This window comes from Salvelinus alpinus, chromosome 4 (assembly GCF_045679555.1).
Source record: "Salvelinus alpinus chromosome 4, SLU_Salpinus.1, whole genome shotgun sequence".
Taxonomy (NCBI): Eukaryota; Metazoa; Chordata; class Actinopteri; order Salmoniformes; family Salmonidae; genus Salvelinus; species Salvelinus alpinus.
In genome coordinates this window covers 64,513,771-64,534,343 of record NC_092089.1, presented here as the reverse complement: position 1 = coordinate 64,534,343, position 20,573 = coordinate 64,513,771, and the positions used below count along the sequence as shown (strand labels likewise).

General features: G+C 40.6%; 1 protein-coding gene across 1 annotated transcript; it reads right to left on the bottom strand.

Annotated features, from left to right (window-relative positions):
* Positions 1–10,235: 10,235 nt before the first annotated feature.
* On the bottom strand, positions 10,236–20,353 carry LOC139574136 (uncharacterized). The gene is made up of 5 exons (XM_071398338.1): positions 20,163–20,353; positions 19,546–19,881; positions 17,022–17,276; positions 11,404–11,511; positions 10,236–11,205 (listed from the first exon to the last, which is right to left on the bottom strand). The coding sequence occupies exons 1-5, from the start codon at positions 20,209–20,211 to the stop codon at positions 10,937–10,939; spliced, it is 1,017 nt and encodes a 338-aa protein (XP_071254439.1). The 5' UTR covers positions 20,212–20,353; the 3' UTR covers positions 10,236–10,936.
* Positions 20,354–20,573: the final 220 nt, after the last annotated feature.

Genomic DNA, 20,573 nt, shown 5'->3' with positions numbered 1-20,573 from the left:
CATATAGCAACAGACATACAGTGTGACTTATCTTATATCCAACACGTCTTTATTCAATCAGTAAACTTATCTTATCTCCAAAACATTGTTGTTCGGTAATATGCGCATATAAACCCAACTTAAAATATTTTGCCGTTTACTTGTTACAGGGAACTTGTCTTACTCAGTGTATTGCCGTCGAGGGTCCACTACACCTAGACTTATCTTATATTCCAATACTTCTGCCTTTCCCTGGACTATGTTGCCGTCCACTTTTAGTCGAGGGTCCACTACACCTAGACTTATTAACCTGTTGAGGATGGGGGCGCTGTTGTGGCTATTTATGCTAATCGTGTAATTTTTTGAAACGGCTTCCCACAAAGTTCTTGATCGTACAATATGCATATTATTATTATTATTGGATAGAAAACAGTCTATAGTTTCTATAGGAGTTGAAATTTTGTCTCTAAGTGGAACAGAGCCCATTCTACAGCAATTTCCCTGACATGGATTCAGATTTCAGAAATGTTGGCCACTGCTCTGGAGTCAGTTAAAAGGGCACTGTTATTGATATGACTATACGGACACTGCTTACGTCTTCCCCTGGATGTCTTTACGTGATGACGATTTGAATCAGGTCGATTGCGCGTTCACAGGCACTATAAATTAAAATACCCTGAGGCTAGTCAGTCTTTTGGAGCTGCGTCAAGCGCCTAGAGGCCACCGACCCGCACCTGTTCCAAGCATTAGTGGAGGGAGTAATATTACTCGGGTCATGTTTCTACTCGTTATGGGAGTTAAAAACATCATAAGGTAGTTAATTTAAAGCGTTTTATAGCAATTTATATCCGTTTAGTGCGATTTTGGGACATTTATTTCTGAAACGCTGTGAGTTGCTGGGCACGCTTCCAGTTCATCCCGAACGCAGTTGGCATTTCCACATGGCAAGAGGACAGCTTTCCACCAAAAGACGATTGGACCCAAGAAAGGATCCTTTGCCCAAGATACCGATGGAAGAACAGCTCAAAGTAGGACATTTTTATTATGATAAATCGTGTTTCTGTCGAAAAGTGTTAGTGGCTTCGGACGCCATGTTTTTTGACGTAGCTTCGCTTGGCGCAAGCTGTATTGAAAAGTAAGGATAATTTAAAAAATGTAATTCCGCGATTGTATTAAGAATTAAATTGTCTATCAATCCCTGTCCACCCTATATTTTTTAGTCACGTTTATGAGTATTTATGTATAAGAGTAGATCACTGTCTAAGTGGCGCACAGACTTTTTCTGACCAGCTGAGCTACATTTCACATTGTCTAACCATGATTTTGGTGGCTAAATATAAACATTTTCGATCAAACTCTATATGGATTGTGTAATATGATGTTACAGGAGTGTCATCTGAAGAATTCTGAGAAGGTTAGTGAAAAAATTAATATATTTTGGCGATGTTTACTTTTATCGCTCACTTTGGCTAGAATCAATGCTGGGCTGCTATGTGCTATGTGCTATGCTAATATAACGATTTATTGTGTTTTCGCTGTAAGACACTTAGAAAATCTGAAATATTGTCTGTATTCACAGGATCTGTGTCTTTCGATTCGTGTATGCTGTGTATTTTTACGAAATGTTTGATGATTAGTAAGTAGGTAAACACGTTGCTCTAAGTAGTTTTTCTATTCCATTTGTGACGGTGGGTGCAATTGTAAACTATGATATCTACCTGAAATATGCACTTTTTTCTAACAAAACCTATCCCATACCATAAATATGTTATCAGACTGTCATCTGATGAGTTTTTTTATTGGTTAGGGGCTATAAATATCTTAGTTTAGCCGAATTGGTGATAGCTACTGGTGTTGGTGGACAAATAAAAGATGGTGGATTATGCTAATGTGTTTTTAGGTAATAGATGTACATCTTTACATATTGTGTCTTCCCTGTAAAACATTTTAAAAATCGGACATGTTGACTGGATTCACAAGATCTGTGTCTTTCATTAGCTGTATTGGACTTTAATGTGTGAAAGTTAAATATTTTAAAAAAATATTGTTTTTGAATTTCGCGGCACTGGTTTTTCAGTGGGGGTGGGGGGGGAGTGCCGCTAGCGGCACTCTCATCCTAGACAGGTTAATCGACAATTTGTCTTATATCCCACATACCATGTAAATACATAAAAATCCGTGAAGTCGGTATATTGTCGTTCAATATTAGAACTTGTTTTATGTTCAATATCCCGCCCGTCACGGTGGTTATGTGGCCATTGTCCTCAATCACTTCCCTAAAGTCTTATAGACTTTTAATAAAACAACCCTAGCTTAGATACATACACACACACAATCAGGCTTTTAATGTCACATCATACACATACAGTCATTCCACTGTTATTCTGTTGGCCAACTGAAAATGCATTCGCCATTAAGCAGTACGTAATTAAATAATACGTAAATTGTTTTACCCTTATCTTACTGAAATGAACATATGGTTCGAAAATTTAGCAACTTACACCAGTTAGGTTTTCTCACAAAATAAATTTGGTTAAATCCAATATGCAGAATTTCAGTTTTGAAACAATAGGCTCTGCTTACCTGCTTTAGTAGACCGGTCTTTTTGTGAGAGGACCACGTCTGGCGACAGTCTAGGCCAAAGGCTGGATGACTCAATGTCCAGCGAAGTTCCCTCAGATCACGTCGTTGTCACCAATTGTTAGGGTTGCGTAAGTTCAACTGAGATAGGAACAATAGGACACCTGAACTTGATTAAAATAATTGTTTAATTCAAAAGTTAATAAATGGCAAATACAATTTCCGTATATACGGGTTCAATGTTTCATCACGCAGGATAAGACAGAGAACTGATTTGTTCCTGACAAAGATAGTATATTATACTCATGACAGAGATAGTTCCCGCTTCCGAGCCGGCCTGTCAGAGTAGAGACTGGGCGTGGTTTAGACTTACCCAGCCTATCGTTGATGTTGGCACATAAGCTAGTCCTAGCCCCTTTGCGCTCTCTGTTGTCCCGTCGCTGTTGCTGTGTAGATTACGCTTCTTCACCCCAAAGACTGGGGTCAGACAGCTCTGTAATATTGTCTGAGCTATTCACACCTGTCACACAATGTCCACTGTTCTCGCTCAAGGCTAACTACAGCTTCCCAGCTTCTTATCTGAGCTAACTGTTACTTCCAGCACACACACACAGACATCCAGGCGCCCAGACCAACAGTTTGTCAACATCCAATCACATTTAATACAGTTGCTAATCACGTTTGTTATAGTATTCAATCACATATGATATAGTTGCTAATCACGTTTGTTATAGTATTGGGTTATAGTCCATTGTACACCACAGTCAGCAGTCTCATGATTCAACCCCTCCTGTGTCTCTCTAAGATTAGCACAGTCTCGGTCACACAGTACAGCTTCACACTACTGATACATTTGTTGCTTCTCTCCTTTTAACCTCTAACGAGCCTCTACCCCGGGTCCGGGATCACCCCCCACCCCCCCACACACTGATTAGCATAGCTAGCATAGCTTCACAAGTAGATAGTAGCATCTAAATATCATTAAATCACAAGTCCAAGACACCAGATGAAAGATACAGATCTTGTGAATAAAGCCACCATTTCAGATTTTTTAAATGTTTTACAGGGAAGACAAAATATGTAAATCTATTAGCTAAACACGTTAGCAAAATACACCACTTTTCTAACTCCATCAGTTTCTTACTACTTCAGGTGCTATCACCAATTCGGCTAAACTAAGATATTGATAGCCACTAACCAAGAAAAAACCTCTTCAGATGACAGTCTGATAACATATTTATGGTATAGGATAGGTTTTGTTAGAAAAAAGTGCATATTTCAGGTAGAAATCACAGTTTACAATTGCACCGACCATCACAAGACGACTAGAATTACTATAGAGAGCAACGTGTATGACCAATTTACTCATCATAAAACATTTCATAAAAATAGACAAAGCATAGCAATGGAAAGACACAGTTCTTGTGATTTCAGACCATATTTCAGATTTTCTAAGCGTTTTTCAGCGAAAACACAATAAATCGATAAGTTAGCATACCACATGTGCAAACGTTACCAGAGCATCGATTCCAGCCAAAGAGCGCTATAACGTAATCACCGCCAAAATATATTAATTTTTTCACTAACCTTCTCAGAATTCTTCCGATGACACTCCTGTAACATCATTTTACAACATACATATACAGTTTGTTCGAAAATGTGCATATTTAGCCATACAAAACCGTGGTTACACAATGGAAATACTAGGAAATCAAGCCTCAAAATGTCTGACGTCATCTTTCAGAGTGATCTAGTTTAATTGAAAGCTAATCATATACTTGACTAAAAAATACAGGGTTGACAGGAATCGAAAGACAAATTAGTTCTTAATGCAACCGCTGACTTACATTTTTAAAATTATCCTTACTTTTCAATACAGGGTTCGCCAAGTGACGCGATAACAAACAAAATGGCGAAATATGCGTTTAAAATATTTCGACAGAACAACGATTTATCATATTAAATATTGCTTACTTTGAGCTGTTCTTCCATCAGATTCTTGGGCAATGTATCCTTTCTATGTTGTAATCTTCTTTTGGTCGATAGATGTCCTCTGTCCTTCGAAATGTCCACTAACAACGACCGAGACACCGAAACGTTCCCAAAGCTAGAAAGTGCACAACAAAGAAATTCCTCAATCGCACTAAACGGATATAAATTGCTATAAAACGGTTCAAATTAACTACATTATGATGTTTTTAACAACTATAACGAGTAAAAACATGACCAGAGAAATATTGCTGGCTAAACAACGATTTGGAATGAGGCAAGTCCGATGTCCTTCACGCTTCAGGCGCGCGACGAGAAAGGGAGGTACCTCTACATTTTGTTATTTTATAGTGGCTGTGATTGTGCAATCGATTCCATTCAAAACGTGATGACGTACAGACACCCAGAGGAAGACGTAGGCAGTGTCGGTTTCTTCATAGCATTCACTGTCGCCTTAAAAACAGACTCCAGATCAGGGGTAAAAATTTCTGAAATCTGACCCCTGTCATGAAAAGTGCTGTAGATATTGTTCTGTACCACTCAGAGACAAAATTCCAACGGCTATAGAAACTAGAAAGTGTTTTCTATCCAATAATAACAATAATATGCATATTGTACGATCAAGAATTTAGCACGAGGCAGTTTAATTTGGAGACCCAAATATGCTAATGCGGAACAGCACCCCCTATAGTTCCAAGAAGTTTTAACACACACACATTTCAGGCTGATATTCATGGTTGGGCCCTGAGCACTGGTAAAAGTGAGAACAATGGAAAAATGCAGGAGTCAGCAATTCAAACTTTAATGCATACGAAGCCCTACTAGCTTATAGTTAGTTAAGCATGTCAAAAAACCTTTATAAAACCCCACAATACTTCCAAAGTTGAGCCAAAATGGCTTAAGGACAACAAAGTCAAGGTATTGGAGTGGCCATCACAATGCCCTGACCTCAATCCTATAGGAAATTTCTGGGCAGAACTGAAAAAGTGTTTGCGAGCAAGGAGGCCTACAAACCTGAATAATTTACTGTCAGGAGGAATGGACCAAAATTCACCCAACTTATTATGGGAAGCTTGTGAAACCCTGAAATGTTTGACCCAAGTTAAACAATTTTAAGGTAATGCTACAAAATACTAATTGAGTGCATGTAAACTTCTGACGCACTGGGAATGTGAAAGAATGAAAGAATAAAAGCTGAAATAATTCTGTCTCTTTACTGTTATTCTGACATTTCACATTCTCACAATAAAGTGGTGATCCTAACTGACAGTAAACAAGGAATTTTTACTAGGATTAAATGTCAGCAATGATGAAAAACTGAGTTTAAATGTATTTGGCTAAGGGGTATGTAAACTTCCGACTTCAACTGTACATACACAAGAACACTGAATGGCTCAGAGTGGGAGTCAGACGTTACGTAATTGTCTGCCGGCAAGCGCAACTTGTATCAAAAAATCACTATCAGAAAATGTTTTGTGTGGTAATTATTTATTTACTTACTGTTTTTAATCACATATATTCAAGTACTGGTGACAAATCATGCATTCCGTTTCTTGCATAGATTGTAATGGACACATTATTATTTTTATGATGAGCTAATATAATTCCAGCTATGTGTGGAGCCGTGTTTGTTGACATACAATGCATTCTGGGTTTCACATAAACAGCTGTTGGACCAAAGATGGTCACATAAACTGGTCACATGGTCACATAAACTGGTCACATTCAGGACATAACTTTGTAAGGACTGTGTTTGTGCAAAATGTTTCTGGGAGAAAACAGTGTGGCCAGCTCAAATACTGACTGTTGCGTCAACCAAAACTGAACGTTCTAAATAAGCATTCTAATCAAACGAGTTGGAGCATATGCTGCAGGGACCACTGTAGAATGATCACACCCTTTTGTTGGCGTATGTGAAAAGGTTAATTTAATTGACAGAGTGAAAATAAGGAAGCCTTTACAGAATAAACGTATTCCAAAACATGCATCCAGTTTCCAACAAGGCAAATGTGGCAAATTAATTAACTTTTTGCACAGAATAGCAATTGTTATGTTTTTGGGGCAAATCCAATACAACATATTACTGAGTATCACTCTCTATATTTTCTAGTATAGGGGTGGCTGCATCATGTTATGGGTATGCTTGTCATCATTAAGGGCCGGAGTTTTTCAACATAAAAAATAAACAGAATGGAGCTAAGCACAGGCAAAAGGTTTAGATGAAAACCTGCTTCAGTCTGCTTTCCACCAGACACTGGGAGATGATTCACTTTTCAGTAGGACAATAACCTAAAACACAAGGCCAAATCTACACTGGCGTTGCTTACCAAAAAGACAGTGATGAGTTACAGTTTTGACTTAAATATACTTGAATATATGGCAAGACCTACAAATGGTTGTCTAGCAATGATCAACAACCAATTTGACCGAGCTTAAACGATTTTGAAAAGAATAATGGACAAATGTTGCACAATCCAGGTGTTTTAAGCTCTTACAAACTCACCCAGAAAGACTCTGTGCTGTGATCACTGCCAAAGGTGCTTCTACAAAATATTGACTCAGTGGGTGTGAATACTTTTGTAAATGAGATATTTCTGTATCTTTTTTTGCTAAAATTTGCTAAAATTAAAAAATATATTTGATCACTTTGTCATTATTGGCTATTGTGTGTAAATCTATTTAATTCATTTTGAATTCAGGCTTTAACACAACAAAATGTGGAATAAGTCAAGGGGTATGAATACTTTCTGAAGACTCGGTATACACTGAGTGTACAACCCAGTATAAACACCTTCCTAATATTGAGTTGCACCTCTTGCCCTCAGAACAGCCTCAATTCGTCGGGGCGTGGACTCTACAAGGTGTTGAAAGCGTTCCACAGGGATGCTGACCAATGTTGATTCCAATGCTTTCCACAGATGTATCAAGTTGGCTGGATGTCCTTTAGGTGGTGGAACATTCTTGATACACACTGGAAACTGTTGAGCGTGAAAAACCCAGCAGCATGGCCATTCTTGACACAAACCGATGCGCCTGGCACCTACTACTAAACACTGTTCAAATTAATCTTGTCTTGCCCATTCACCCTCTGAATACCACACATACACAATCCATGTCTCAATTGTCTCAAAGGTTATAAAGGACTTGTAAGCCATCCTCCCCTTCATCTGCACTGTTTAAGTGCATATAATGAGTGACATCAATAAGAGATCATAGCTTTCACCTGGATTCATCTGGTAAGTTTGTCACGGAAAGGGCAAGTGTTCTTAATGTTTTGTATACTCAGTGTACATCCTCAGTTGACAGATGACAGTATTTGAATTTCACATTCATCTGTACAGTCCGCTAGTTTTGACATGGATTCTTCCTGTTTATCGTCCAATAGGGGACATGACAAGAAGATGTCAGAAGAACACGTTAGGTGTATGATTAGAGAAGCATGCCTGGGCATCTGTGTCACCTGTCTTATAGAACAGTAACCATAGAGCGGTAATGATCCTGGGGTTGTGGAGAATTCAACTATGATTGGCCATAAAGACTGTGTTTATTACTCCTCAGATGGGATGAATGATAGCCCAATGCTCTTAACCTTGACCTCTGACCTCTATACTGTACTATTAGAGAAGACAGGAACAACTTTTGCTTGTTTTTAAAACACAGGATTTTATTATCAAATTGCAGTTTCCCATCACACAGCAGTATCAACGATGAAGAATGACAAGTGATTCCACTGCATGTTATGTTTGTGTTGATCAGTATCTTTATTTCTCAACATCCTCTTCTCAGTTTGTTCTTTTAGATTAACTTATTTTGAGTGACACTGACATCATGGGCAAGTCATATATCTTTTACTTTTAGTTATTCAGAAGAGCTAACCAAATATGGTAACATCTTGAAGAAAAGCTACATTATGTTGGTTTTAGCCAATCAGTCTGTCCATCACCTCTGGTTGAGGGGATTCTAAACTGGAAATCATGTGACTCAAAAAGGAAATGCATAAACAACTTTAAGCCCACAAAACCAGAGATGTGGAAGAAAAATATATTTTTTTATGGACATGTATGTCAGAATTTTTTTTACAACATTAGCGTATTATTGCACAAGCTCCAAAAAACGACAATTGCTAAAAAACAATATAAAGATGATCATGTATCTTAGATATGAGACATGCCAGGATTATTTTACTCGTAGACAAATAGCTAATAAGAGTGCATTACATTTTTCAATATCTCAGGATGTGTCCATGAGGGAGACGGACTGCAAGCTTCAAAGTATTGACTTAAGGTATTGGAAATTAGTAAGTAAGTAGACTATAATATCTAAAACATTTCTGTTATGCAATTATCAAAAATCACAAAATCTTTAAACATTATTTGAAATAACCATATCATTACTTATATCATGCAGCAAAAACATGTAAGACTTTGTGACATATCACACAACTGACACAAGGAACACGTGAACACCACACAACTAAACTCAGCAAAAAAATAAACGTCCTCTCACTGTCAACTGCGTTTAATTTCAGCAAACATAACATGTGTAAATATTTGAATGAACATAAGATTCAACAACTGAGACATAAACTGAACAAGTTCCAATGACGTGACTAACAGAAATTGAATAATGTGTCCCTGAACAAAGGGGGTGGGGGGAATCTGTCAGTCAGTATCTGGTGTAGCCACCAGCTGCGTTAAGTACTGCAGTGCATCTCCTCCTCGTGGACTGCACCAGATTTGCCAGTTCTTGCTGTGAGATGTTACCCCACTCTTACACCAAGGCATCTGCAAGTTCCCGGACATTTATGGGGGGAATGGCCCTAGCCCTCACCCTCCGATCCAACAGGTCCCAAACGTTCTCAATGATATTGAGATCCGGGCTCTTCGCTGGCCATGGCAGAACACTGACATTCCTGTCTTGCAGGAAATCACGCACAGAACGAGCAGTATGGCTGGTGGCATTGTCATGCTGGAGGGTATTTAAGGATGAGCCTGCAGGCAGGATACCACATGAGTGAGGAGGATGTCTTCCCTGTAACGCATAGTGTTTGCCTGCAATGACAACAGCAATGACAACAAGCTCAGTCTGATAATTCTGTGACACACCGCCCCAGACCATGACGGATCCTCCACCTCCAAATCGATCCTGTTCCAGAGTACAGGCCTCAGTGTAACGCTCATTCCTTAGACGATAAACGCGAATCCGAGCATCACCCCTGGTGAGACAACCGCGACTCGTCAGTGAAGAGCACTTTTGCCAGTCCTGTCTGGTCCAGCGACGGTGGGTTTGTGCCCATAGGCGACGTTGTTGCCGCTGATGTCTGGTGAGGACCTGTCTTACAACAGGCCTACAAGCCCTTATTCTAGCCTCTCTCAGCCTATTGCGGACATTCTGACCACTGATGGATGGATTGTGCGTTCCTGGTGTAACTCGGGCAGTTATTGTTGCCATCCTGTACCTGTCCCGCAGGTGTGATGTTCGGATGTACCGATCCTGTGCAGGTGTTGTTACACGTGGTCTGCCACTGCGATGATGATCAGCTGTCTGTCCTGTCTCCCTATAGCTCTGTCTTAGGCGTCTCACAGTACAGACATTGTAATTTATTGCCCTGGCCACATCTGCAGTCCTCATGCCTCCTTGCAGCATGCCTAAGGCACATTCACACAGATGAGCAGGGACCCTGGGCATCTTTCTTTTGGTGTTTTTCATAGTCAGTAGAAAGGCCTCTTTAGTGTCCTAAGTTTTCAGAACTGTGACCTTAATTGCCTACCGTCTGTAAGCTGTTAGTGTCTTCATGACCGTTCCACAGGTGCATGTTCATTAATTGTTTATGGTTCATTGAACAAGCATGGGAAACAGTGTTTAAACCGTTTACAATGAAGATCTATGAAGTTATTTGGATTTTTACGAATTATCTTTGAAAGACTGAAAAAGGGACTTTTTTTTTTTTGCTGAGTGTGTCAAAACCGTTTTCCAAAGAAAGACACGTGGTTAAGAAAAACAGAAGTGATGTATCCACTTCTTGTAAACAGACAGTATCCACTTCTTGTAAACAGACAGTATGTGTTCTAAGGTGTGAACATGCAAAACAAAGTTGTTACTGTAACTGTAAGACAGCATGATTAGACATAGCTGTCGTCTGTATCAACTCTGTGCCTCAGGATTGCGTCCCAATAATTTCTCCTTCTTCCAGATGTGTGCACTCCTTCACTACTCCCCACAAATTTAAAATAATTGGATTGGTATAGGCATGGGCAACGAGGAGTTGCCATATACCAGTAATTTCCTTTGAAATACGTGAAGGGAAGTGAACAAGTCAACACTTTAGGAGAAAGGAGAGATTATTGGGACGCAACGAGTGATTAAACTCTCAGCCTCTTCTATTCTATCATATTGAATCTAGACAGTACCTTTCTCCCTGGCCGTTCTGTACCCTGGCGTACACACAGTCCTCCTCCTCAGATGTGTTTAGCTTCCACCGGGGACCCTGTAATATTTTAAACTGTCCATACTCCACCTCCATCGTCTGCTGAGGACCCCCCGCCACATTCACCTGTCCGTACTCCAACTCCACCAGCGCCTCCCTCTCATTCGGTCTCTTCTGCTTCTTTTGTATCCTGACATCAACATATTCCACCTCCTGGCTGTCATCCTTAGCTAGAGAGAGAGAGAGAGAGAGAGAGAGAGAGAGAGAGAGAGAGAGAGAGAGGGAGAGAGAGAGAGAGAGAGAGAGAGAGAGAGAGAGAGAGAGAGAGAGAGAGAGAGAGAGAGAGAGAGAGAGAGTATTAGTCTAGCCATTGAAACATTCAATGGCAAGACTGATGTGGCAACAGCTACAGCTAAATATCCTCTAACCTGAAGACTTTGGAGGTTTCTTTTTCTTCTGGACACAGTAAACGACCAACACCATCACTAGGACAAGGACTATGCCTGCCAGAGACCCTGCTACAGTCCCTATGATCTCTGGGTAAAAGAGAGGAAACAGAGACAGAATAACATCAGCACTAAGGTTGTTTCATTGTAAAAACAGCCATATATACAGTGCCTAAGAAAATAAATCAGGCCCTTGACTTTTTTCACGTTACATTACAGCATTATTCTAAAACTGATTAAATGAAATGTTTTCAATCTACACAAAATACCCCATAATGTGGAAGCGAAAACAGGTTCTTAGACGTCTTTGCAAATGTATTAAAAATAAAAAACACATACCTTATTTACATACGTTTTCAGACACTTTGCTATGAGACTCGAAATTGAGCTCAGGTGCATCCTGTTTACATTGATCATCGTTAAGATGTTTCTACAACTTGATTGGAGTCCACCTGTGGTAAATCCAATTGATTGGACATGATCTGGAAAGGCCCACACCTGCCTATATAACATCCCACCGTTGACAGTGCATGTCAGAGCAAAAACCAAGTCATGAGGTCGAAGGAATTGTCCTTAGAGCTCCGAGACAGGATTGTGTCGAGGCACAGATCTGGGGAAGAGAACCAAAGGTCCCAAAGAACACAGTGGCCTCCATCATTCTTAAATGGAAGAAGTTTGGAACCACCAAGACTCTTCCTATGGCTGGCTGCCCGGCCAAACTGAGCAATCGGAGGAGATGGGTCTTGGTCAGGGAGGTGACAGAGCTTCAGAGTTCCTCTGTGGAGATTGGAGAACCTTCCAAAATGACAACCATCTCTGCAGCACTCCACCAATCAGGCGTTTATGATAGAATGGACAGACGGAAGCCACTCCTTAGTAAAAGGCAGGACAGCCCACTTGGAGTTTGCCAATAGGCACCTAAAGGACTCTCAGACCATGAGAAACCAGATTCTCTGGTCTGATGAATCCAAGATGGAACTCTTTGGTATGAATGCCAAGCGTCACATCTGGAAGAAACCTGGCACCATTCCTATGGTGAAGCATGGTGGTGGCAGCATCATGATATGGGGATGTTTTTCCTTTTTGGACTGGGAGACTAGTCAGGATCGAGCAAAGTACAAAGAGATCATTGATGAAAACCTACTCAAGAGTGCTCAGGACCTCCGACTGGGGCGAAGGTTCATCTTCCAACAGGACAATGACCCTAAGCACAGAGCCAAGACAATGCAGGAGTGAAAGAATGGAGTCTCCGAATGCCCTTGAGGGGCCCAGCCAGAGCCTGATTAAACATCTCTGGAGAGACCTGAAAATAGCTGTGCAGCAACGCTCCCCATCCAACCTGACAGAGCTTGAGAGGATTTGCAGAGAAGAATGGGAGAAACTCCCCAAAAACAGTTGATCCAAGGTTGAAGCCTCATACCAAGAAGACTCTAGGCCATAATCACTGCCAAGGTGCTTCAACATAGTACTGAGTAAAGATTTATTTTTATTTTTACATTTGCTAACATTTCTAAAAACCTGTTTTTCTTTTTCATTATGGGGTATTGTGTGTAGATTGAGGGTAAAAAAAATTAATTTGAATCACTTTTGGAATAAGGCTGTAACGTAACAAAATGTGGAAAAGTCAAGAGGCCTGAATACTTTCCGAATGCACTATACATAAAGGCCGTAACGTCTTAATGGTAATAATGATAATGACACCAATAATACATCAGGATGAGCATTATCACTTACTTAAAGTCCACAGGGTCTGATGGGATTTTGTCAATGTGATATGATTGTGTGTAATTGGTGTAATTGCTGTACCCTGGGTGGGATTTCTGGGTCTGGTGGTCACTAGGTTTTCAAGCCCCTAGGCCTTACTAGTGGGGGCCACTGTTGTAGGTTTAACACTCAGGGTATTATTAACCTCTTAACCACCCACTCTGATATCTTTGTCCCACTGGGTAAGGTGCAGTTAACTCAGCAAAACAAGAAATGTCCTCTCACTGTCAACTGTGTTTATTTTCAGCAAACTTAACATGTGTAAATATTTGTACGATCATAAGATTCAACAACTGAGACATAAACTGAACAAGTTCCAAAGACATGTGACTAACAAACATGGAATAATGTGTCCCTGAACAAAGGGGGGGGGGGGGTCAAAATCAATAGTAACAGTCAGTATCTGGTGTGGCCACCAGCTGCATTAAGTACTGTAGTGCATCTCCTCCTCATGGACTGCACCAGATTTGCCAGTTCTTGCTGTGAGATGTTACCCCACTCTTCCATCAAGGCACCTGCAAGTTCCTGGACATTTCTGGGGGGAATGGCCCTAGCCCTCACCCTCCGATCCAACAGGTCCCAGACGTGCTCAATGGGATTGAGATCCGGGCTCTTCGCTGGCCATGGCAGAACACTGGCATTCCTGTCTTGCAGGAAATCACGCACAGAACGAGCAGTATGGCTGATGGCATTGTCATGCTGGAGGTCATGTCAGGATTAGCCTGCAGGAAGGGTACAACATGAGGGAGGAGGATGTCTTCCCTGTAACGCACAGTGTTGAGATTGCCTGCAATGACAACAAGCTCAGTCCGATGATGCTGTGACACACCGTCCCAGACCATGACGGACCCTCCAACTCCAAATCGATCCCGTTCCAGAGTACATGCCTCAGCGTAACGCTCATTCCTTAGACGATAAACGCGAATCCGACCATCATCCCTGGTGAGACAAAACTGCGACTCGTCAGTGAAGAGCACTTTTTGCCAGTCCTGTCTGGTCCAGCGACGGTGGGTTTGTGCCCATAGGCGACGTTGTTGCTGGTGATGTCTGGTGAGGACCTGCCTTACAACAGGCCTACAAGCCCTCATTCCAGCCTCTCTCAGCCTATTGCAGACAGTCTGAGCACTGATGGATGGATTCTGCATTTCTAGTGTAACTCGGGCAGTTGTTGTTGCCATCCTGTACCTGTCCCGCAGGTGTGATGTTCGGATGTACCGATCCTGTGCAGGTGTTGTTACACGTTGTCTGACACTGTGAGGACAGTCAGCTGTCCGTACTGTCTCCCTGTAGCTCTGTCTTAGGTGCCTCACAGTACAGACATTGCAATTTATTGCCCTGGCCACATCTGCAGTCGTCATGCCTCCTTGCAGCATGCCTAAGGCACATTCACACAGATGAGCAGGGACCCTGGGGCATCTTTCTTTTGGTGTTTTTCATATTCAGTAGAAAGGCCTCTTTAGTGTCCTAAGTATTCAGAACTGTGACCTTAATTGCTGTTAGTGCCTTCATGACCGTTCCACAGGTGCATGTTCATTAATTGTTTATGGTTCATTGAACAAGCATGGGAAACAGTGTTTAAACCCTTTACAATGAAGATCTGTGAAGTTATTTGGATTTTTACGAATTATCTTTGAAAGACAGGGTCCTGAAAAAGGGACGTTTATTTTTTTGCGGAGTTTATATACACTCAGTTTCCAGTTTATTTGGTACATCGATCTAGTACTGGGTTGGACCCCTCTTTGCCACCAGAACAGCCTGAATTCTTCAGGGCATGAAAACGTTGCTCAATTGTTATCAAGGGACCTAACATGTGCAGGAAAACATTCCCCATACTATTACACCGCCACCAAACGCATGTACCGTTGACACCAAGCCAATGACGTGTATTCATGGAGGCCAAGGGAAGCCGGGCTTCCCCAAATAATGTACCACACCCCCACAAAAAAAAATATATATATATAACTTTCGTCACTGTGTTTCACAATTTTCCTTAAATTCGGCAAGAGGCTGAATTTATCTCACAGGAGAAAGCATCTGGCCATCTATCTGATACTGTCTGGTCTGGTCCAGACGAGTATGACATTGTTGCCACCCCTAGCATTGAATGAAAGGGAACCAAGTGAGCATTTGGACTCCCTTGACAAATAAATTATAACAAATTTGCTAATCATTCTTGAGCTAAACTGAGCGAGCTCAACTGCGAAGGGTCATGGCAAAATAATAAAAAGTGTCAAGGGAAGCCAGCTTGGATTTGGTGTCTCTCCTATCAAATCGCTTTGAAAGCATATGTCATTAACAGAAACAACTTGAATTGTTGCATCTCGTTGTGTTGTTGTCCTCCAGTGGCTAGCTAGCTAGCTAAAATTGTCTCTTTCCTAAATTATCCATGGATGGAGATAGGGTTTTGGACTTGCGGTTTTACTTAATTCTCCATCCAATGATTATAAGGGCAATTCTGATCCAACCATTAATTCATACACTGTTGTGACCCTAGTCTGAGAGGATGGAAGTTCAATATGTAAAGTAGCTAGATGTAGAAGGCTAATGTTAACTAGCTAACGTTGCCCATGAACGGAAGTTAGGCTAGCGAGCAAGCATTTTAGCCAGGTAGCCTAGGACAACAAAAATAAGTGTGTACTCTATGACAAAGTGATAGACAGTTTCGTCAACATGAAAGAGAAGAGGATGGCATTGCCGTTTCTCTACAAGTATTGTGAGTCAACATGTTTTTTTACTTGCACGAACGCGCGCACGCACATACACAAGCTCAAACAGAAATCAGAACCATGGACAGCCACATCATGTTTAGTTTATGTTGATTGGACAATTTTTTTTGGGGGGGGTATCTTTCAGTTGTCACTGTATTAGACTAAGCAGAGGTGATTTGATGATGTGGAATTGGTTAAGTTGAAATGGTGCTGGAATAGTGGAGGCAGCAACTGTTTTCCTTGTGACTTGCAGTAACTCTCTGTGGTTCTAAATCAAACATTAACTTGCTTAAGTATGCTGTAGCTCAACTGTCTGTTATATGCAATATGCGTTGTGGAGTTCACAGGACAGAGTTTGCTATCCGGTTTTCTGATAAAACAAAGGTGTGGTTGAATTTATTCTGCCACTGTTGTCTTAATGTCTTGGCCTTTAGGCCGGTATGTCATGGTCACAAAGCATATGAATTAACAGAAAACAATGCAATTATCAAAATACATACAGTGTAGGTTGTAATATGGCTTTGTTGGGGTGAGGGGGGGGGGCTTGGCTTCCTTAGGGATTTTACCCACACACAGCTACTGCACCAAGCAGGATGGGTCCATGGACTCATCCTGCTTATGCTAAATCCTGAGTCTGCCATCAGCATGACGCAAGAAGAACCAGGATTATTCTGACCAGGCAATGTTTTTCCACTCCTCAATTGTCCAGTGTTGGTGATCATGTGCCCACTGGAGCTACTTGTTCTTATTTTAGCTGATAGGAGTGGAACCCGGTGTGGTCATCTGCTGCAATAGCCCATCCGGGACAAGGACAGAGAGAAACCATTCTGCACACCACTGTTGTACTGCAGCATTATTTGCCTGGTTGTGGCCCGCCTGTTAGCTTGCACGATTCTTGCCATTCTCCTTCGACCTCTCATTAACAAGCTGTTTTCACGCATAGGACTGCCGCTTACTAGATGTTATTTGTTTGTCGGACCATTCTCGATATACCCTAGACAATATTGTGAGTGAAAAGCCCAGGAGGATGGATAGTGCTGTTTCTAAACAGATTCATTTCCATTGATAAGTGCTGATCATCTTTATAATCATCATCATTATTATCATTGATATTAAACAGTATTTTACCTGGACAAGGTAAGATTACCCTGCTGACAGTAACACTGCTGATATTGTTTCTGATGGTGCAGTTGAGATCCCCAGACAGGCCTTTCTGCAGTGTGATGGCGTTTGTCTTCTCATCAAAAGAGTTGTCATTGTTGTTCAGTGGGTGTCCATCCAGAGTCCAGCTGTACTGGGGACTGTCCCCCTCAGAGGAGCAGGATACCCTCATCTCTCCATGGGACAGACACTTAGAGGACAGCTTAGCCTTAGTCACAGGGGCTATGGGGGAAGATGAAGAATGCATTTATGTTGTTTATAATATGGTTACTGGTTGGTGTCCAGCTTATCAAAATGACAGATATGGAAACATATTTACAGTGGCTTTTTACAATTTTTACAAATTAATAGAAAATGAAAAGCTGTCTTGAGTCAATAAGTTTTCATTCCCCTTTAGTTATTGCATGCCTAAATAAGTTCAGTAGTAAACATGTGCTTAACAACTCAGATAATAAGTTGCATGGACTAACTCTGTGTGAAATAATAGTGTTTAAGATGATTTTTGAATGATTGCCTCATCTCTGTACCCCACACATACAGTCAAGCAGTGATTTTCAAACACACACTCAACCACAAAGACCAGGGATGTTTTTCAATGCCTCGCAAAGAAGGGCGCCTGTTGGTAGAGGGGTCTTTTTTTTTAAAGCAGACAATGAATATCCCTTTGAGCATGGTTTAGTTATGAATTACACTTTGGATGGTGCATCAATACACCCTGTCACTACAAAGATACAGGTGTCCTTCCTAACTTAGTTGCCGGAAAGGAAGGAAACTGCGCCGGGATTTCACCATGAGGCAAAACATTTACAGAGTTTAATGGCTGTGATAGGAGAACACTGAAGATGGATCAACAACATTGTAGTTGCTCCACAATACTAACCTAATTGACAAAGTGAAAAAAAGGACGCCTGTACAGAATAAAAATATTCCTCTTTACAACAAAGCAGTAAAGTAATACTGTAAAAAAATGTTGCAAAGCAATTAACTTTTTGACCTGCATAGCATAGTGGTGACCATGCAAGCATAGTGGTGACCATGCACGCATAGAGGTGGTTGCATTATGTCATGGGTATGCTTGTAATTGTTAAGCACTGGGGAGTTTTTTAACATATAGAGAAACGGAATGGAGCTAAGCACCCGCAAAATCCTAGAGGAAAACCTGGTTCAGTTTGCTTTCCAACAGACTTTGGGAGATGAATGCACTCTAAAATGATGGGTAGAACAAGGGTTCTTCTAAGATCCTCAAAGTTCATCGAAGAACTTTAAGGTTCTTGGCACTGAAATTGCCCCCAAACGGTTCTTCCAAGAACCCTGTAGGAGGTGGGGTTCATCAATTAACCTCCTTAGGTTCCTGCAACAACAACAAAAACAACTAACTGCCCAACTGAAACATTTCAATTTGAATTTGAAAGGAATGCAGGTGCAAGCACTTGTATGATCTAAATTCATGTTTTATGTTGATACCATCTATCTTTTCATATTTGTGCAATTCTTTCTTAAACAGAAAAAGGACACAATTCATTGGATATCAATCAACAAAGAGGTAAGAATATGTAGGCTTTAAGAATAATGTTGAAGTCTAGCTGTATTGGGTGCAGGTGACTGAACTGCTCACTTTTGTGTCTACAGACGAGGAGGCATACAAAGGTATGTCAATTGGTATTGGTATGTTATATTATTACCTCTTCAGTTAATATCCCATAGGCCTCTACATTGTGGATGTGTATGTGTATGAAAAGCCATTATCAAAACAGTTTTTTTCATTCACATTTACCACAAAACCAAGGTATGAATTATGTCATGTGCATGTTTTGTTAATCATCTGTATATTTACTATTTTTAGGATTCACAGACTTCACCTCTGAATATAACAGGAAACCTAGCAGTTATAGGGGTTCCACCACAGTTTCAATTTGAAGAACCCCTAAAGGATACTCCAGGAACCTTTTCTTTTTAAGAGTGTGGAGTTGCTTACCAAAAATACAGTAAATGTTCCTGAGTGGCCGAGTTCCAGTTTTGACTTAAATCTGCTTGAAAATCTATTGCAAGAAATAGGTTGGTTGTCTAGCAATAATCACCAATTTGACAGAGATTGAAGAATTGAAGAAACATACCCAGAAAGACTCTGTAATCTTTGACAAATGTGCTTCTACAAAGGTTGGGTCAGGGGTGGGAATATTTAAGTAAATAAAGGTGCCAACATTTAAAAAAAAAGGTGTTTTCACTTTGTCATTATGGGGTATTATGTGTGTAGGTGAGTCAGAAATACAACAACAATTTAATCAATTTCAGGCTTGACACAAAATCTGGGTTAAGTCAAGGGGTATGGATACTTTCTGAAGGCACTGTATATATGTTTTGTTAGTCATACAAATGCCTTCTTAATTAGATTTATAAATCGTTGCATCATTTTTGTTCAGTAAATGGTCTAAATTCATATTGAGGAAGCAAATAATTATGACTTTTTTTCTTAGAGAATTTACTTTTTTACCTTCAATGAACAGTTGAAGTAGTCTTCTTGTGCCCAATAATATTCCATTTGAATTATATGTTTCAGCACAGTATTTATCAGAATCATTCCTTACTGTGTTATCTATCCTGACTATCCCCTTGTTTATAAAGAACTCTGACCTGCCTTTAATAGGCCCTTTCGTTTTCGATATGTTTCCTCTCATTGTGAGTATCTCTGTTTTAGCACCAGTTGGGTCCTTCCAAAATCTAAACTGATGTCCACTGGCATTGGTGATCAGCTGGAGATAGACAGTTCCTCCCAGAGCTCCATAACACTGAGCTCCATTCTCTCTAGCATCACAGGGGCTCTCCATGCCTGAGAAACAAGAAAGGGATGTGTTCTATCACTGTCCTCTTTTGAGTCAAGTTTCATTTTATAGATGAGGATACACCAAGCAACAGTACAAACAAATTAATGGCATCATAGGCAATATACAGTAATAGCACCTCAGTCAGTCATCATTTTCATGGAGACAACTCTGTGTTCTTTATTGTTTTGCTAACCAAAGGGATTCTGAGTAGCCCACAGTGATGCTCTTGCTACATGTTATACAAGCCTCTTCATATTACACCAACACATATAAATGATTTTCTTACCATGAGACACTCCTGCTAAGATCACCAACAGTCCAAACACAGTCTCCATGTCTCTTCACAAGGACTCAGCTTAGCAAATGAACTTATTGTACTTTAACAAAGTCCTCTATCTTTCATCCGGTGCTGAATTTCCATAACCTGTCGATGTTTTACGGCATAAATAAAACCTATGGAAAAGATGGTTTGAAAGACACTCCAGCTGTCCCTGTCACCCAGTAGAAAGGAAATGTGTCATTTTGAACTTACCCTATTATTAAGTTGTGACTCAGGAGGAAGAGCCTCTTTAAAGTTGCACTTCTTCATTAAATAAACAGCCAGGCTGGCTAAATACCTTGTGTGTGATGACATCAGATAATATCTAAAATAAAAAGAGGAATGTGATGCTACACAATGTTTTGGTACTATTTAGAA